Here is a 20,132-nt window from a genome sequence, read left to right as displayed (position 1 = left end):
CAGTATCAGTATACACTTATTTTGTCACTACAGGACACGATAACCAATCGCGCATTCGTCACATGCTCAATATAAAAAATTAAACGACTGGCAAAGCTCACAATTAAGATATAAACAATATAGATTATAATAATGTTACAGTTTAGCGATATAGGATAATAGGAAAATTGAAAAAAGTTACAGCAGAGTAAGAGTTTCTTAATGAGGGTTCCCCTGCGAGATGTTCTTGCATTTACCTCGTCCAATCGCAGAAGCTCCTCCGCGGACATGCTGCTGCGATCGCGCTTTTTGACATCCTTCCGTTCCTTCTTTTCGCGCTTCCGCTTCTCCTTGTCGTCCTTCTCTGCGGCCTTCTTCATAAAGTTAAACATCTTCTTCACTCGCTAAACGTCCCAAGAACGCGAACGCGAGAAAGAGACAACATACGATATCTCGTTTCTCGATTGCTCGATTAACCCCACGTGACACGATCGCGGGCAGTCTTGATTTCTCGCACCTCGTAGCATATATATATGTGTGTATATGTGTGTGTGTGTGTGTGTGTGTGTGTGTGATGTGTGTATGTGTGTGCTATGTGTTACGAATCGTGATCACGTAGTATCAACAAAAAAAAAGAACTCTTGCCGCGACTCGCGCGTGATCGGCGCTTATTGGCCGTACGAGACACGCGGAGTCGCGCGCATCGTTTCGTCACCGCCGTCGCGATGCCCGGCACTCACGACGACTCGAAAACCGGCTGTCTGTCACAATTCGTTTCGGAATAGGCCGCGTCGTTCGTTCGAGGGAGGTTCTTCCAATGCCCCGGCTCGCCCCACAGCGCACCGGTGCACCCTATCGACCGGCGATGGGGCGGCATTCATCGGATTTCCCTTGAGATCGTTCCCTAGAAATTCATTCAAAAATTATTAGTCATACTCGCGAGATGCATCGCTAATGAATGCTACTTAATGGATCGAAGATCTGAGATTCGGAGATTTACTGCATCGAGTAAAGAGTTTGCTACCAAATGTTGAGTGAAATAATAATAATTTCAAAAGTTTGGTTCATATAGTATAACAAAAAAAAATTTTACCTTTTTAAATACTTAGCAATTATTATTAAATGATTATATTATTATATATATTTGGTAATACTTACTACTCTTTAAATCTTTTAGAGTAAAATCTCATTCCAAAAGATTGAAAATTGAGTCAGCCCTTGTAAGATGAAAGTACTCTTAAATAAGAGTGACAGATTTTTTTTCTTTATTGTAGGAGTGGGATTTCATTCTTTTGGAGTAAGATTTCACTCTTTTGAGTGAAAGTCACTTTTAAGAGAAATTTTACTGTTAAAAAATGAAAAAAATTTGCCATCCTTGTCCAAGAGTGAAAAATTTTCACTCTTTTTTCAAGACTGACTCAATTTTCACTTTAAAAGATTTAGAAAGTAAATGTTTTTAGAAAAATAAAATTATTTTTGGTAATAATAACCGAACATTTGGTAGTTATTAATTATTACCAGACTCTTTTTTCAGTGTAGGATGTCATTATAGTATAGGACTTTTTTTTGTATATGAGGCGTTTCACGTCAAACCGAACACCTTTGAAACATCGTCATTTTTATTTTTTATTTTTTTAAATTTGCTGACATTTTACAAATAAAAATATGAGACACGTGTTCTGCGAAAAAATTTGAAATTCTTTTTGAGAAGTTATTTAAGTTGTAAGTTGTAAGTTGTAAGTTGCAAGCTTGTAAGTTGTAGAAATTCATAAAAAAAACGTCGCTTATGCGAACATTCAAATTATTATTTCGTCGAAACCAATAATCGTACAAAAAAAAATGCAAGAGACCGATTTCAAAGATCTTAAATTCTATGGATAGGTTATTTTTACTTTATCATTTTCAAGTAAATAAATCATTTCCATTTGTTTATAATTTTTATTAATATCTTTCATCATCAACTCACCAATTTAAAATTTGATAAAAATATCATATTCCCACTTCAATTATAAACTAATCCTGAAAATTTCAAAATGGAAGTCGAATAGATTGTATATTTAAAAAATTCTGCTGTGTGACGATGCGATTCGGCATACGCTAGTTTAATGTGAAATGCCTCGTATAACTCTTAAAGTATTACCACATCATTATATTATCATTGTATATTGTATATGCAGACATTATATGGTACAAGTAAAAAAACTTCACAAAGACAAATATAACCATATCCGATACTATTGTAGCATTTTTTTTATATATGATATTTACTCTACGATAATATAATGATATCGACACTGTCGTTAAAAGTTACAGAAAGTCCCAGTGCAGTTCGATCGATCGCGATTGAGATTGAAACTGGAATTGCGCGGTACAACGTTCACTTCCGCGCTCGACACACAGAATAAAGCGACTAAATTTATAGATGGGCACACTTCCGGGATCTCTTCGACGCGACGTCTGATTCCTCCGATTAACATCAATTTTGGACTTGGAGGTCCAAAATCGCTCGGATATGGTGCGCGCGTACGCAAGGGCGTGAACCGAAACGCTTCTTCATGGCCGGATATTTCTTCCGGGATATGATTTGATACCGCGAGGTATGCGGAAACGGAGCGACAGCTAGCACGGGCAAAGAAGCAACGATAAACGCAAACCGTTGTTCGGTGCACGCGTTCGGTCGACTCACCGCGAAGCGAAGAGGGTTTTTTTTTTTTATCCTTTTTCTTTCCAGAGGCACACCGAGCTCGCGCGAAACGCGCGAATGCGCTCCCCTCGCGTTCTCATCGCGTGATGCAGCCGCATAGTCAGCAGAAATAAAGAAAGTTGCCTAAGCTGTGTATTATCGAACCGATTACTTCAACGATTATCGACACGCGCGTTCTTTATTGCGTGAAAATTGAACTGACGAGGAAACGATCAGCCGTTTGATTTGGGGTTCAATTACGGAAGGCTGCAATTTTTTTCCAAATGTAACAGCGAGACGCAATCTAGCACATCATTTGCACCCTCGTTACTCGTTTACTTACATAGTCTCGCGAAAGACAATTAAGAAGCCATCAAAACCGCGGCCTGAAGATCTACGGGAGTATAGAAAATTAGAAAGGCGACAATTAACCGCTGCTAATGAAACCGCATTCTAGAGATTTTAATTGTACGTTCATATAGTTTCTCGTGCATGGTGCATAAACCGTCGGAGAGAAAATAATTTAAATGTAATCGGGCCGACGCGGAAGTGCATTACGCAAACGTTGATCTTACATCATTGAACTATCACGCTTGCGAGGAAGTGAATGACAGATCTGTGATAAAAAAAAAAATATCTGTATGAAGGATGTAATGTATAATATTATGTACGTCTATTCTCACGCGTGACGTTCACAATACCTGCGCTATTCGCGATATATATAACGACGCACGTTCGATTTTCACCACACCTTATTCCGCGTTTCTCACAGTTCAAGGGCGGCTCGGAAAATCCCGTCGGGCTACGCCGGCGAATCTACAGGCGTGCCGATCGATTACTCGAAGCCGGCGAATTTTTCGAAGCACGCGATGTGTCGCCTCGGCAAACCGCTCCGAAAATTCCGACGGCGATCGATGCCCCGATTTGCTCCGATTCGCGTATACGTAAACCGAGTTCGCTGCAAAGCGCAAAGAAAGCTTTACTGTCTTTGCTTAGCAGCAAAGTGAAAAGAGAAAAAGATTTGGACCTTTCCAACGGGAATTTATTTAAAAGATCTCAATCATATCACTATAATCTGTATCATCATAAATATCCAATATATCTTAACGGCTCTTCGCCGAGAAACCTTTGATAGAAGCTACGTATATAAGAATATACTGGCGAATCTTTCGAAGCATGCAACCTTTTCAGCGAGCCGCTAGGAATGTCTCGACCGCCTCGCGATCGATGCCGCATCCTCGCTACGCTTTGCACTTCGTTTACTAGCAATACTAGCGCGTGCGGTGCTCTCGCCTTCTCAAGCTAGTCTGATTCTAATCAGCGAAGGCGCCCTACCTACGGGGGGTTCGATAGGCCACATCGATCGATCGAACCCAGGTGGAGAACGGAAGCGTGGCTGCTTTGTATGTTGTTTAACGCGTATATCCTACACGGGCTCCGGGCTCCGGGCTCCGAAACTGACAGCGAGCGGATTAGCCGTGCGCGATGCGTGCGGCACGAGACACGCGTCACATCAATGGCATCGCCTCTGTACAACACCCGCCATTCGCACGAGCCACTACGACGCGCGCTCGCTCTACGATCGTACGAGATTCTCGGTCCGAGATGGTCAACGTACCCAGGTAGACTTCGCCTGGCAAACGAACTGATAGATGAGGCGCGAGAGCTAGTTTGCTGCGACACCAGCACCGTGACGGTCCAGCCGAGGTCAAATCTCGGTTGACCTCCTCGCGGTGCAACGCGCTGCAACGCGAGTACGTGCATCAGTCGGGGGAAGAAGTCAATAGCGGCGTTCTTTAAACGGCGTTACTACGACTCAGTCTCGTACTCGTTGCGACACGGGAGGACTGTCATGGCAGTCATGAATTGGAAGCGGGGCCGGTGGCGACTGCCAGCGCCTTCGGCCAGACAACGGCCTGTTAGCCAGCACCCTTCTTTTCCAGATAGCTACTCCAACATCGGCGCATGCGTGTATGGTTTTTAGACCTTTCGATCCATCGGCGGAGCACGGCTTTAGCGGCATCTTCTAAAGCGAGCCAGGTCTTTGACTTCGCGTCTAGCTATCACTTTCTGAGTTTCTGTAAAGATAGAGAGTGATTTCACCATCAGTCGATTGGAGAACCAAGGTAGTTGGTTACACATCTGATGACTCTTGATAAAGGAAAGAATTGGATTACTCGTAGCTTTAATGGATATAGTAATATGATTTAACAATAACTAAAAATGAAGATGACAATATCTATAATTAAGTAAATAGCATAATGCAGTTTACTTCAAGAAAAGAGGTACATATAAGATATATGGAGAACTATAGAATTGTTTTACATCAATAACGTTATTTTATAAAAACACTATTTTATACCTATATTTGTGTGCGGAAAATGATTTGCATTATTTTGATTGAATTTCCATTTATTTAGGACATCTAATAATTACTTCAATGTTCTTTTAAATTATTTTTATTTTTGTTACAATATCATTTTAGATTCTTGTCGATAAATATTCAATGCACCTCTATTCCGCCAGCTGGCAGCAGTTTTCATATATGTATGTACATAGCTTTATAATATACATGCATATAGCGTAAGTTAAAATATATGTATGCATATACAAACTCCAATTCTCTCACGGCCTATCAGCTGATCGCCCAAAGTCAGTAACTGATTGAATCTACCTATCATTAACCGATTGATCTTGCATTTACATTTCGCAGTGTTTAATCATGTTGTGTCATAACATCTTGAGGACACGTACTATCCGCAACAAACCGGCTATATTCGCCTGCCTGCAATGTTTGGTGAATAACAATCTTAATGTGACGTTGAAACATCCAGAGCAACGTTTGTTTGTTTCGAACACACGTGAATGTACGATCGGCAATGTTCTCGATCAATGGAGTCACCGATTCGAGAACGAAGGCGTATCTGAACCAGTAGAATCCATAGAACATATAGTGGCGCACATTATAGGGATTAAAAAGGTATCCGCAATTTTGCTATTTTCTCATTTGTGACATTTTGTGATCGACGCTATTTAGCAAATTAGAAAGTATTAGTGAGTAGAAAGTATTTATGATGTACATTAGAGAATATAAGACAGTATAATGGAGATAATCTTTGCAAATAAATTTTAAAGAAATATTAAAACTTGATCCTAAAGATCTGTCGCTAAACTCTAAATCAATAAATAAAAACTGCTCTAATTCTCTTATTATTTGCAGATAATAGATATTTGTAATGTCAGAAATGATACTCTCAACGCGAGCCAGATTGAGAAATTAGAATCGTTATGCGAATGTCGTTTATCTAGGTAAGAGGCCCTTAAAAGAGACCTTATAATTTACCATACTGGATTATTGCACCAAGTCTTTCGCGCTTGCTTATGAATACCAAGTCCTTGCAGGATGCCAGTTCAGTATATTATTGGCGAATGGGATTTTCGAGACATTACCGTGAAACTTGTACCACCGATTTTTATTCCTCGCCCGGAAACGGAGATACTGGTAGATTTTGTGTTGAAAAGACTGAATTCGTCACAAGCTGATAGTTGTGAAATTTTAGAAATAGGTTGCGGCTCAGGTGCTATATCACTTGCTCTCGCACACGCTTGTAAAAAGGTATGCGAAATATTTTTGTTGAGCTATTTTTTTAGAAACAGGCTCTGATAATTATAATTGAAAATATGATATTTATTTTTTTTTTAGATAAAATGTACAGCGATTGATGAGAATTTACACGCTTGCGATTTGACGATGATAAATCGAAGCAAATTGGATTTATCGGAGCAAGTTATAGTAATACATGCGACTCTAAAGTCAGATGCGAGTATTGAAACCTTGAGTAACTTATATGATGCTGGTGATAGCAAGAGTTTGAATTCAAAACTGTTTGACTATGTGATTAGTAATCCGCCGTACGTGCCAACAAAGAAGATATCGGAATTACAACCTGAGATAAGAATGTAACGTGCAAAATACAATTGTGAATTTCAAATTATAAATACGTAAAAAATTAATAACATATGTATTATGTAGTTATGAAGATCTCCGAGCGTTGGATGGCGGTGATGATGGATTGAAAGTGATTAAGCCGCTCTTAAAATATGCTGCAAAAGGATTAAAACCCGGTGGACGTCTTTTTATAGAGGTTGACCCCACTCATCCCGAATACATACAATTTTTTACAAATAAGTATCCTGAATTAAAACTCCATTATAAACACACGTACAAAGATTTTTGTAATAATGATCGTTTCGTGGAAGTATCGAAAGTCATTTAAAGAAATGATTTTTGAACGCTATTTGTATTATTTTGTATATAGTTATTTTAGAAAATAATCTTAATAAATAGCACACATGTATTAAATTGTATATCAGTTTTTAATAATATCTGATTTAATAATATTTGTGGCTTCATTATAATATAATTAATACATGAGTTCTGAAATTATAGAAGGAATAAAAATAATTGTAACTAAGTTTTTTTCATTTATGTCTTCCAACAAGCATGATCTAAATCAGGCCTGTCCAATTTGAACTCTGAAGCCAAAATGCAAAGCCATCGATGCAAAAAATTCAATGTGAGTAAGATCTCGGGGACTGTAAAAAGCGTCACTCTGCGTATCGACATTTTTTGCGTTTTGGCTCCGGAGCTCAAATTTGACAGATCTGATCTAAATGATAATTGGATACGATCAACGCGATGCTACAAACGCTTTGAAGCATTTTTTAATTGGTCAGTTTGTAACATTTTTTTCTTTTAATTAATCTATCAAACGCTTCAAAGCATTTGTAACGAGACTTTAACTAATATCGTTGATATGCCAAACTCTGCTGCAAACTTGAGAAACCTTAGACATTGCTATGTATTTATATATAAAATTCCATAAATAATAATTAATAGTAATGATGATAAATTCACATTTATAAAAAGTCGTTCATCACGTCCAATATATAGTAGGCATTAGCGCAGACAACCGCAGACAAAATAACTATGACCGTAGCTAAAACTTTTCTATAATGCGTTGTATACAGTGCATTAGAGAATCAACCAATCAAAATTTTTCTTTTCTATAAAATGAGAAAAAAGGAAGAATTCTGATTGGTTGATTCGCTTATGCGTTCTGTGTTATGCAATAGCCTGTGCTGCTGCCTTAGGATATATCCACAAATTTGCATAGCCGCATAAACGATCGGTTCATTCCCTTATTGAGATCCAATAATCTCGATCCCTCACAACTTGCCAGCTCGCGTAATAAAGTAATCACGACAGTATCGCTTGGCATAACGCCGAAACACTACTGTATCTCAGATATATAAATTTATTGCATATACTTTATCTGTGTCACTGATATAGGTACATATTTCTATGTTTGACGGATCAGTCAGTATTATTTTAATATTTTTTATAATTTAATCAGTCAAATCTTTTTATCGATGATTGTATTGCATTAAATTTGCAAATGCATTCTATGTTTAACGTAATGATATATACAGTGACTGATTAATAAATTAAATTCGGTGACAGGATTTTGATTTACAACAGTAAAACTATGATATTATTTATTTGTCATTTCTATAATGTTTATGCTTTCGTGTAAATATGAATACGTGTAAAATGTTCAGTTTTGCTATAATTCATATAATGGAAAACTTTGACGTCAAGTTATAAAATTTTGTGAAAAAGATTGATTGAATATTTACATTGTTTTTTGACTTACGCTTAAATATATCACTTCACGGACATTTAAGCTAAATACATCCTATTGTACTTGCTACTGGACTTTACTGGGATGAGAACTTTTCAAGTTCTTTTTTGATTGATGCGATTAAAGGTACTGCAGGATCTTCTGGTGAAAGTCTGCTATCTGTTAATATACGCCTGGTGTCCACTTCTGGTAAGTTTGGTCTATGAAATGGACCCGCGCTGAGTGGTCTTGAGCCCCAGGCACCGCGAGAATTAATTGATTCGATTTGTCCAGTTTCTAGAATATCCTCATCCAGACCTCTACGTGGCAATGATGTACGAGGTCGCGTCTTCATTTCCATCGTTGGCGTTGTTACTGGGCTGTAGAGTTAAAAAATTTTTTACTACTCAATTAATTTAATTATTTATTAAATTTATTTAATGTACAAATAGTGTACATATATAAAATATATATAGTAGAATAGTATATAGTATATATTATTAGTAGAATAGTATTGTATATATAGATAAAATACCTAGTAATTACGATATTATTTTTCTTGAGCAGATAAAACAGTTTAAACCGAATAGAAAAATCCTCGTTTTACTATTTCCTTAATAATTAATGAGGAATTAATAAGTGAATAATTAATTCATAAAAACTTGCGAATAAGCGTCCGCGAATAAGCATCTACGTGACAAAAAATAGTTCAGCATTACGCATTATTTGTGGTTGCATTCTTCCATTTTCCCCAATGGCTTATGGCTTGCCGTGTGCGTAGCAATCATAAGCCTGTTCTTTTTGGCTGAACTTTTGTACTAATTCATCTTTCGTCTTCTTTCCTCCTAGAGAGAAAAGGAAGAAAGAATTGATGCAAAAGTTTAGCTAGAATGAACAGGCCTCATGATTGTTGCGTAACACTACAAAAAAATGGTTTTTGTTAAAGTCTAACAATTTAGATAAATGCAGATTTAAAAATAAATTTCGTTGGATATTATCAAAATAATTATGTAGAACGCTCAAGCTATAGTTGCTAGAATATCAAAACTTTTTGCATCATTGCTCATCATGCTTTAATTTTCTATCATTACTTTATTGATCCATCAAAATTATTATTAGATCTGTCCATCTAAATTTTTTAATATTTCTGCGATAAAATTGTACTTTCCATGTAATTTCTTCCCGTCGAGGCATGTTTGCATTAGACACACTGATTCATGGACCATCCTTAATTAATTTTTTATTAACTATTAAGAAAAACGATAAAGAACTTTTCTATTCAATTTTACTTGCTCTACTTGTTTGCGAGAGATGTCGCGGTAATTACTAGACACCCCATATATAATGATAAAATATATGGCAAAATTTTCCACTGTAAATGATTACATTTAAGACATTTATCTCTTATTGGTTCTAAAAATAAAGAAATATACGTATTCAGTGTTACTAATAATTAATATAGCGATTTTAGACGTTATAACTGCAATTATTTGTTAGAAGAAAAAAAGAAGAAAAAAGGATACCTGACGTGGGCGGATTTGCCTCTGGTTTCTGAAAGTATCGCGAGTGTATCCGCTGTACGTGCAACTGTGATCGGTTGCGATGGTCGCTGCTCTTTGATCTTGACATCTCTGCTTCCGAAGAGGCTGAAGGAATCCTCGAGCAACTCGTGGAGTCTCTTCCTGGCGCGGCCTACGGGTCCGGATGGTAGATGGTACACTCCATCGGCATCCGTTTCGGACGTACCATTACCTTTAGACAAGTTGAATCTTTCGAGAGATTGTGTGAAGAAATAAATATTTCTTACATCTTACAGTAATCGATTGCGAACGAATGAGTTGGGGTAACTTTACTGTATCTTAGATTAAAATAATTCGTAGAAAGATATTACTTATTCGTTCGTAATCGATGCGAAGAGAAATATTGACGTTGCTGGAAGAACATTTTTAAATTACAGATATTGATATTAAACAGTTGGAAAAGTAAAATATGTTTACCTTCTGTAGAAAATATCTGTTTCCTAAGATTCCAAACAATCGGTCCTACAGCTCCAGGATCCTTTGAGGCACTCGATGTTCTTGTGAGAAACGTATCGTCGATATTGTCACTTCTATTGTGACGCACTAATTCTGGAGAATCGATGTCTAAGTGCCTAATCTAAAGTACATTTTATCATTAGTACAAAAATATAACTGATTTATATCGATCTAGTTCATTTTCCAAAAATTACCATGACTGGTTCCAACACTCTTGACAATGGTTCTACACTACGCATACTAGGAAATTGCTTGCACGATGGCATTGATAAATATGATCGTGGCGAAGCAGTAGATTCTTCTTTATGTTTTGCATAACCGTTCTCTAAAGACTCCAGTGTCTCTATATGATCGGTTAACGAATCCGGTGACTCAGCTCGGTCCATTGCGTTCGCTCTCATCATTTTCCCATGAGATGCTCTATATTTCATACATTAAACAATTATAGTATGTATATATTTTATCTTTTATTTACTACTTATATAATTAATTTATATAATTAGATTTTATATTATTATCAATTCTCTTATATGATCATGTAGCTTAGCATATTAATGATAAGTCGCCCCTAATTAGAGTAACTCCGATATATACGCTATACCTAACAAAAACTTAATTTATTAAGTATCATTTACTACTTTTGAAGTAAACTAATTATATCAGTAAAAACTTTGCACTGCCTACTATTATGAAAAAATATTTGAAATCCGAAATACTTATTTTTCGTATTAAAAAAAGAACTTTTTGAAACCCTTGCATTTTTGCCATATAGTATATCCCATAGAGGTGGGATATACGGCTTATAGAGGGGGGAGAGTATATATAGCTCATGAAAAATTTACAAATAACAAATAAGACGTAAAATGACACAATAACTTATAAAATATGTCTATAAAGCACTTGTATTTTGTATACAATATGCTTTACTATTTCTCTACACTTATATATCATGAAATAACCACTAAGTCTTTTAGGCACCCTATAATAATTATTTTATGTAGATTATAATTTATAGCGTTACTTATTACAGTGACAAATATCGATTCAACTCGCAATAATTTCATTAATATTAACAATAAGAAGCTGAAATCATAACACAATACTAATATGACATAAAAGCATGTAACAGGATAATTGCAGAAAAATTATCCCTTTCTATTTTTTCTAACTTCTGCGACGTAAATGCGCGGCGTATTTGCCCTACGTTGTCAGGAATTTTGGTGACTACCTTGTTTTCTTTGCTGCGTGTTTTTGAGTACTCCAAAGAACCGATCCACGAGTTTTCTTCGGTTCTTCGTCGTCGTCGCTGGAAACTTCGTGAATGCCTAATTCCAGACTATCGGGCGTGTCAGGAGTAATCGGAGTTCGGGATAAAGTCCGCGGAGTTTGCCGCTGACTGGTACCATCGGTCTGCGAACAAGGGTGGGTCGAAAAGACAATGATATCCGAAAAGTAACAATTTGCTCGACAGAGTAAGAGCAATATTTTGTTAGAATCGATATTGTCCTGACATCGTAGAACTGGATTATCTTTCCTTCTAATTTTCGACGTCGTTTCGTTGGTTGTTCGCGTGTCGTAATGGTTTTAATGCATCTTATTTCCCTATGGTACCCCATAACCTTTATATCACGCAAGGAAAGAACTTTAAAAATTATGAATTCTTTTACAAAAAATTCCGCTTTCTCAATTCCGATACAATTTAGCAAACGTACGTTTGGCCGTTTCTGTTACATAATAAAATATAACGCTCTGCATAAAATATAACAGAAATATAAGCTAACGCTGACTCGTACAAAAACTCGCAATTTTAAAATTCGAAAAATGATTTTTTTATTTAATTAATAGAAATAGAAACTATATTACACATACCTACCTTGATTTCTGTTTCCGATGTTGAGAATGCAGTGTTATCGAGACCGGACGTCGCGGTTGCGTATTCGCGTTCTTTTTTAAGAATACTTTTATTCGGCGGTGCAACGACAGCGCTGTGTGCTCTTTTTCTTTTGGCAGCCAAGATCAAACCAACGAGAACGAAAATTAGCAAAACGATACCCGCGCCAGCGGCACCAATTAATAGCCATGCATCTCTCCTTCTCGATAAAGCTAGAGGTCTACTCTCTTTCAGATAAGCTACGAGAAAAAATAACATAATTTATATGTGAGAATGTAACATGTTTGTAATGACAATTTTACGAAATCCTTTCTGATGAGATTGTTATTTACTTACGTTCACTTTGAACAATTACCGGTGCACCGAGTTCCAGAGCGACTTCTTGGGGTGAAAGAAGCGCCATATCTCTTGCAGCCATTTCAGCAGGAACAGGCTTATCATCGAGATGAACTGAATAGATCAATCTCATCGCACCTTCGAAAACGCTCGTATTCTGCATTCTGACTTTTACTACTCCCGGAATCGAACCGTCCGCTAAACGCAATCTCGAACGTACGCTTGTACTCGCATCTTCCTTATCATTAGATCGGCTTTTGGAGATGCTTTCAGCATTTAGTTTTGAATCAGATAAAGGAATTGGCATGGATTGTGGCGGGAATTGTTTGCTAGAATCGTCAATTGTATCGGGGACAAGATGTGTTGGATCGACAGTTATAGATTCATTGTTTTGTGTAGAAAAGGATTTTGTTTCCTCTTTCAATGTTTTTATGATCTTCTTCAAAGCGAAATCGTCTTTTGTAGATTTATCGTAATCGTTTGTTGCGTCAATGTCAAATACTGGCAACAACATCTTTTTTGGTCTAGGAATTTCAATCATTCTCATGGACTTGACTTGCGAAACATTCGAAAAGTATTTCTCGTCAACTAAGTTTCCAATGCTCGTTTCAGTTCTTGCGTGAGTCGTAGAACTTTCACTGGTACCAACTGTTAATTCGAATAATTGAGCTTCAGTTGTATTTGCGGAAATTTCTTCTTGCGGGACTTTTACTTGAGATGAAGTTTCAAAATGTTTTTGTATGTTCTGTGAATATTGAAAAGAATAAGGTAATGATGAGAGAAATTAACATCTAATCGTATATTATACCTTTCGGTTAATAAAATCACGTAATAATGCGTCTCTTCGCGATCGTGGATCCATCAGCACACCAAGATGCCATTGCTGCTGTCTGGAAAACGCGGCTCGATACAAACGAGCCAATCGAAGCTCAACTTTGGGTGGTACAGCTTCACCTGGTCGAAGAACTGTTAACAGCCAGTACCTGTCAACACAAATTTATCTTTCTTTGTTTTATTTCTCAATATCGCAAAGCAATATTTATATAGTGATACTTATAACGATATACTAAATTAATATAACAAACATATAATTATCATATTTATTCGTTCATCAAATTTTTTTGTCATTTAAGATTTTTTATTTTTCAATTAAAAAAATATTATTCTCTAATAATTAATTTACTTTGGTCCAGGATCATCTCCGATAAGAATTCCGATGCTTTGATCGTCATCGTCCAACCTAGGTGTAGGTTCTATGCACGTGACGCATTCTGGATTGTAAGTATCGGGACGATGAGACGATATGGGGTCTTTCTCATCGGTCGGGGTATAAACTGTGACAGTGTGAACGATTGTTCTTGTCTCGTAATATGTTAAACCCTGACTGGGATCCACCCATGGCGGCGCGTCTTCCAGACCAGTCCAAAAGAAATCCTGAAGATGCACCCGCCTCCCCGGCAGATGTTCGATCACGATAACCTCGTCTTCTGTACATTAACAAAAAGTTGATGTATTTGCTTTTGATTTTGTCGTGTGTATAACATTTAAAAAATGAGTATACGAATGTACATACAATATAATAAAATATTTATTATCAAAATTACAAAAATTACTTCGTCTGTGTTTATGTTTTAAATATCATTATCTATATCTTCAATGAAACGTATATTATAGCTATTGTGTACTTAATAATCTTAATTGATCATTTAATTTCTAGTTCGTATTAATTGTGTTCTCACATGTACGGTCTAAAAGATTTTTATTAATAATCTTAAATTATTGTCGCAGTTTTACCTTACATAAAGTATAAATAATTTTTATTTTTATAATTACGATAAATACTGATTTTTATAAATGATAAAATTGTGAAAGAATCTTATATTTTATTGATAAAAACTCATATTCTTCGAGAATAGAATAGATAAGAAGGGCAAGAAAACACGGATGTTTGTACGCGGAAGCTTTTCCAGGAGATACTTTGTCGATGGGGCCAATGACCGGCCATCATGCGACTTATCGGCGATGTCACGACATCGCTGAGGATGAGCCGATCATAATAAATGCGACAATAAAGACGGAGGACTAAATTGAGCTTCCTTATCACGCGATCACGTGATTGAAGATCATAAAAGTTGTACAAACCATTCACATGCGTGAGTAAAACTGTTTTCTTTCGAATTACGGATTAAAAATATAATTTCTGTTGTGTGTCGTTTATTATGTCATTCTAAGAATTCCGGGGAGTAATGTACTCTTGAGCTGAAAGTTTCTTATTTATTGTATTTCACGTTAATAGTTGATAACTGTACTGAGAGAAAAGTTTTTGATATTTATGACTTATATAATTATAGTATTAATCATATAAAATATGATTGGTCACAAAAATAATTATAAATTCTATTTAAATTATAGTAATTGTATTTTTATAGTAATAATAATATGTATATATAATTCTATTATAATTCATATAGTCGTTTCGATGATAACTATTTGTTGATAGAATTAAACGTATAGTTAGAATTATTATTATTAAGTAGTAATAACCATAATTAAAATAACTATAATCATAGTCATATAAATATTAAACAACTTTTTATACAAGTAAGAAGTTTTAACACGCGTTCAAAGCGAAATTGATTTTGGATATATTGGACAGTTTCAAATGTTGTAACTGGTCATCGTTCGAATTATCGATCAATTATGACACTATGTGGAACGCGTCCATGATCTATTCTGCTCGCGGAATTTTTTTCCCGTTGTTACGACGACCTGGTTTCACGCTTCGTTTGACTTTCCGGTACGGAAATATTGTTAAAGTTCCATGTATCATTTACAGTTTCGCTTTTATCTATGAGCGAGAGATTTATCCCTGTCTTCAAATTCATCTAATTATCAGTGATTGAGAGACTGCAATGGTTTTGTATATATTGTAAATATAGTATACGCTACATTAACATAAACTTTTTCTTTTTCTGCTGATGAACTTTATTCAACCATTCCATATATACGCAGAGTTCACAGTCACGCGGCATACCTCAGGTATTTTTAGTACGTGATGGTAGTGTTAAATCAATAGAAAACGGAGTTCCTATGGTGAGAATGAGTCGAATTGATCGCTATTAACCCCCGTAATATCGCACTGCTCATTCCATTACATTCTCGTTGATATTCTCGTAAATTTATGAATAGTGAAGTGCACTGACATTTCTACGACATATACATGATATCAAATAATCAGTAGTAAATATTACATCTGACACAACTTTTAAGAAAAATTTATTTTTATGGTATACTCATATTTTATGTACAAAAATATTACTAACGATAAGTTATGACACAACTTATTGTACATCTTACCGCAAAATAAATCAGAATAGTAACATCATATTCGCGTATATATAAGCACCCTGATAATAATATCGATTATGTAGCGCATACACCTGCATAAGAGCGCTGAATTACTTAAGTTGTCTCTTAGACTGGTGTCTAGTCGGCAACTAGTTCAATTTCGAGTAACACGAGTTGGTAGCCCATTGATAACAAGGTCATGGAAGAATGCACCCTGCGCGGAAATGAGATCACGGAGCGCGCAGCACATCGCTTGTGTTTTCACGTGCACGTGTATCAAATGATGTGAAAGAAAGGTTTCGAATCGATCGAGCACGTGGAGAACCACTTATATGCGACCTGGCTGATTCACACGCCTATCTGTACGCGCGTAAAATTTACCGCGTGATACTATGGGGTAAAAATATGCAACTTATTCGCGTAGGATTCGTATTTATATAATAATTTCAATAAGATATAAGAGCAGTAAAAGAATTCAAAATGCTAAGTGGAGCGATTTCTTTAGTGAGATAATTCTGCATTAAACTAAAAAGGGTAGTAGCGTTCTGAACAAATAATCGATAAGAGGAAATAAATACAAAAAGGTTTGAATAGAACTAAAATCAAGCGCAATACGAATCTAATTACAAAAGTAAACACTCGAAGAGGTAAAACGATATGTTTTCATATCTTTATGTGTATCACTATTTTTGTATATGTCCATGAACTACTTTAAAAATACATCGCACTAACCGGCTCCTGGTGGCATGGACGCGAGCACTCTTATGATATTGGAATTTTGCAGTAAGAAAATTGCAATCTGCACGACGGTACCGAAAGACGCGGATAGCGCTCCACGCAGTATACTGCATAGTAGCATCGCGTTAAGCGCTCCCCGCTATACTGATTTGACAATACTATGGGGTGTTCATGGATGAGTGAGAGTGTTAGAGCAGAGTAGAGCCTGCGCAGAGGTTACGTGAGTGAAAGAACTGATATGTAACACGACAGGTGGATAGAATTGAAGAAAAAAATAATCATTGACAATTAAGATATATTATTTTACTCTTCTTCTTTTATCTGTTTGTACTTGTCGTTTTTATGTGTAACTAATGTGTAACTAATGTGTAACTAATTTCCTACAAAGTTATGAGTTTATATCTTAATCCAATTTGACTGTAATCCTTTTTATCTGCTGTCGCTATGTCATCCATGTGTACTAACAATTACTTTATGTGTCTCGTTTACAAAGTTTCCTTTTTGATAATCGATAAATTAAAATTAAATCTTGACTAAGATTATTTTTGTTATTTTGAATAATAAAGTTTTTAATGCTTATAATAAGATATTTTAAAATAAAATAAACATAAAATTAAATTGATTTAAAAAAGTTTTTTGGTGATATTTTAATTTTTAGTCATTTTTGAAAACGCGTTAATTATTGTTATAACATTTATTTTTAGTGCCCAAAATTTATCGTTTTTAACGACAACATAGTCTTCAATATATATTATTTTAATATAACAAAAAGGTTTAAATAATTTATAAAATTACAATAATGAAAATAGGACTACGAGCTAAGCAAAGACTTGATGCTATACAATTATTAAAAACAAACAGTTCATTAGCACATACGACCCTGATTGGATCATTTTCAATAAAGTTAAAATAATAAAATTCAAACGGAATTAACTAATCTTTAATAATAATAATAAAATGTAAAGACATATAACATAATTATAAGAAGCAAATTATAAAATCTATTCACAAATTCTAATTCTAATAGAAACTCTTAGTCTTAATAATTTACAAAACTTTTTAAATAAATTACAAGATATGAAAACCAAAGCATATTCTAATAAATGTGAAAGAATTTAGTATGTAATGCATTATCTCACCTATGTGTATTAAAATATTATAAGAAAAACCTCAAATAATTTATAAAATTACAATAATGAAGACAGATGCTAATAAACTATTTTTTTTTAATAACACACACACATAGCATCGAAACTTGCTTGGCTGCTATCTTCATTATTGTAATTTTACATATTATTTTATTTTATTTTATTATTTACCAGTTTGTTGTTTTCGATATTTAAACATTAAACATTACTAATATTTTTAATTCATTTATTTCTTGATCACAGCTGCAACTTTGCAATTTATTGTTTAGCATTATAACGTAATTATATATAAGAGAGATCATATATAATTTGATATAAAAGAGTTCTTTTACAACTATATAAATTTTTATTTTTATTTAAACTTTATTATTTTATCGTAATTTATGTATTTCTCTATCCTTAGCCTAAAGTTTTCGTTTTCACACTATTAATAATGCTTTTCCGTTCTCTCATATAATAGACACTTATTACAGTTTAATGATTCCACTATTTCCTATACTCTGTTTTTTTTTGTACTCCAGGCGGATTTAAATCACGATTCAATTATTTCTGACATTCATTTGGTACCAATAATGACTCTCATTTTAAATGATTCAGAATAATGATACAACCTGAGATGCTTAGAAGTTATTGATACGCAAAGTAGGATACTCGTATTTTATTCATTAATAGCTCGGCACACATATCAATTTCACAGCGTAACTCTCTAGACCCACTAACCAAGTGAATAGCATTACTTTTTAATCTCATCTTTCACAGAGAAATGATTGTTGATAATTACTACAGTATATACCAATTTCAGAAATATTTTCATGATTAAGTAATTTACATAACTCAAATGAATGTATAAGTATTTAATTAAATACGATAAAATGTGCATACGTAACATCAAGTTTACATTTACTTTCAATTGTGATCTAAAATAATAACTAGCATTACTGTAAGAGTAATTTTAAAGTAATGCTCTATCGTAACACAACATTAAATTAAAATTACATTGCGTAGGCTTCTATAACATTTGTGGCGTTGCAAGTTAGTTGCGGCGCTGCGAACGTTCGTCGCTGAAGTTAGTTTTTCTTTTCGGCTCTTCCTCCTTTCGTTTTCTCTGTCATGGCGTACTGCGTGCGGACCTCGTATAAGTCTCTGCGATAGTTAGTAAAAATGATTTCCCGCCAATTGTCCTTCGCCGTTAGTTGGTCATCGCTCGGCGCCATATTGGGCATAGCAGCCGCACCAATAGCCACACGTTGCTGCACAGTGCTGCAATCTATTACCGAATTGTCGAAGTTACACAACTTCATACTTCTTGAGTTTGATATGGTTTATTAATCAATTTTGATCACAAATATTTATGAAATTATAATTTAATAAATATTGATGAGAGAGAGAGAGAGAGAGAGAGAGAGAGAGAGAGAGAGAGAGAGAAAAGATATAATTCAATAAAATTTATATTATTTTTAGCGTTATTTTTCTGACATAAAGGAAAATTATTTTTATAGATATATATATTTCTTTTTTAATATAATGCAATTTTTGCTATAATATTATTTATAAATATAATGTTTTATTTTCTTCTTTATTACGAAATATTGATTGTCGCATCTTATTATAGACTTCGGAAGCAAACTTCGGAAGTAAATTTACGCATGGTTATTTTTATTGAGGATTACCGTGTGTAAGAGAAAGTGAAAATCAGGAACTATGAAGGTACTAACAGGAATAATGCAAATTAAATCGCATGACCTCATGCGATCAGCGAAATGTCAGGGCTGCGGGTGAGTCTTAATGCTCCTCCTTACAGATCTTTCTTAAGTTAGCTTAAATCGATGGCGAACCAGTCATACTTTAGGCTGGAGTTCACTAGTGAGCGTATATTATTGATACAGAAATTTATATTCCATAAATTTACAATTGTATATATTCTAACATTGCTTTATTTCTTTATTAATGTAAGCTACTTTAATATATTTTATTGAAAAATATTATCTTAAATATATACACATTACTCTTTCCTTTACTTTCTTATATCGTGCATGTTTTGTTTCGTTTTTAATGTCTTTCTTGCATGTTTTATTCCCTTCCTTTATTTTATCCTCGAAACGTCTCATGGACGCCCGTTCAATCATGCGATTTTACATTACGTCATACACGTGATTTTCTACATCTTTTCTGTACAGTACAGTGATAAAAAAGATTTTCCATTTTTATCGAACAAATTATTAAAGTTTAATTCAAGCTTGGCTAACAATACTTGCAACATAAAATTCAAAAATTGAGTTCCACTATGCA

General features: G+C 34.8%; 3 protein-coding genes across 6 annotated transcripts in view; 1 reads left to right on the top strand and 2 right to left on the bottom strand.

Annotated features, from left to right (window-relative positions):
• Positions 1 to 4,523, bottom strand: part of LOC105145487 (Myosin heavy chain-like) — a 53,343-nt gene extending 48,820 nt beyond the window's left edge. The window contains exons 1-2 of the mRNA XM_011055039.2: positions 4,281 to 4,523; positions 237 to 883 (exon numbers count right to left, since the gene is read on the bottom strand). Of these exons, the coding sequence (XP_011053341.2) occupies positions 237 to 371 (135 nt within the window). The 5' untranslated portion in view covers positions 372 to 883; positions 4,281 to 4,523. The remainder of the gene's footprint in view (positions 1 to 236; positions 884 to 4,280) is intronic.
• A 6-nt stretch (positions 4,524 to 4,529) lies between these two features.
• HemK1 (HemK methyltransferase 1) lies at positions 4,530 to 7,137 on the top strand. Of its 3 annotated transcripts, none has more exons than XM_087405867.1 (6): positions 4,530 to 4,788; positions 5,376 to 5,642; positions 5,883 to 5,971; positions 6,056 to 6,278; positions 6,366 to 6,622; positions 6,696 to 7,137. In XM_087405867.1, exons 2-6 carry the CDS (start codon positions 5,385 to 5,387, stop codon positions 6,937 to 6,939), a joined length of 1,071 nt encoding a protein of 356 aa, XP_087261993.1. In that variant the 5' UTR covers positions 4,530 to 4,788; positions 5,376 to 5,384; the 3' UTR covers positions 6,940 to 7,137. The 3 variants fall into 3 exon arrangements, with proteins under 3 accessions (XP_087261993.1, XP_087261992.1, XP_087261994.1); XM_087405866.1 differs by lacking the exon at positions 4,530 to 4,788 and adding an exon at positions 5,185 to 5,314; XM_087405868.1 differs by lacking the exon at positions 4,530 to 4,788 and having other exon boundaries at positions 5,195 to 5,642; positions 6,065 to 6,278.
• A 1,069-nt stretch (positions 7,138 to 8,206) lies between these two features.
• LOC105145483 (hypothetical protein) lies at positions 8,207 to 16,883 on the bottom strand. 2 transcript variants are annotated; one of them, XM_011055031.2, is made up of 10 exons: positions 16,690 to 16,883; positions 13,793 to 14,096; positions 13,418 to 13,592; positions 12,610 to 13,354; positions 12,256 to 12,512; positions 11,611 to 11,792; positions 10,577 to 10,802; positions 10,344 to 10,503; positions 9,870 to 10,098; positions 8,207 to 8,726 (listed from the first exon to the last, which is right to left on the bottom strand). In XM_011055031.2, the coding sequence occupies exons 1-10, from the start codon at positions 16,814 to 16,816 to the stop codon at positions 8,444 to 8,446; spliced, it is 2,688 nt and encodes an 895-aa protein (XP_011053333.2). In that variant the 5' UTR covers positions 16,817 to 16,883; the 3' UTR covers positions 8,207 to 8,443. The 2 variants fall into 2 exon arrangements, with proteins under 2 accessions (XP_011053333.2, XP_087261986.1); XM_087405860.1 differs by lacking the exon at positions 8,207 to 8,726 and having other exon boundaries at positions 9,900 to 10,115.
• Positions 16,884 to 20,132: the final 3,249 nt, after the last annotated feature.

The sequence above is a fragment of the Acromyrmex echinatior genome, chromosome 4, assembly GCF_024713525.1.
Source record: "Acromyrmex echinatior isolate Ae372 chromosome 4, ASM2471352v2, whole genome shotgun sequence".
NCBI classification, from domain to species: domain Eukaryota; kingdom Metazoa; phylum Arthropoda; class Insecta; order Hymenoptera; family Formicidae; genus Acromyrmex; species Acromyrmex echinatior.
The sequence above is the reverse complement of the archived record's forward strand: the minus strand, read 5'-3'. Positions and strand labels throughout refer to the sequence as shown.

What these genes read in the sequence shown, in the direction of transcription:
- LOC105145483 (XM_011055031.2), bottom strand. Translation starts at nt 16,816, where the DNA reads ATGCTACTATGCAGTATACTGCGTGGAGCGCTATCCGCGTCTTTCGGT. An exon ending in CACGCAGCAAAGAAAACAAG is followed by an intron (nt 10,803 to 11,610) that starts GTAGTCACCAAA and finishes TATGAAATATAG; the next exon opens with AGCATCTCATGGGAAAATGA. An exon ending in ACAGATATTTTCTACAGAAG is followed by an intron (nt 10,099 to 10,343) that starts GTAAACATATTT and finishes ACTTGTCTAAAG; the next exon opens with GTAATGGTACGTCCGAAACG.
- HemK1 (XM_087405867.1), top strand. Translation starts at nt 5,385, where the DNA reads ATGTTGTGTCATAACATCTTGAGGACACGTACTATCCGCAACAAACCG. An exon ending in TGCGAATGTCGTTTATCTAG is followed by an intron (nt 5,972 to 6,055) that starts GTAAGAGGCCCT and finishes ATGAATACCAAG; the next exon opens with TCCTTGCAGGATGCCAGTTC. An exon ending in TTACAACCTGAGATAAGAAT is followed by an intron (nt 6,623 to 6,695) that starts GTAACGTGCAAA and finishes TGTATTATGTAG; the next exon opens with TTATGAAGATCTCCGAGCGT.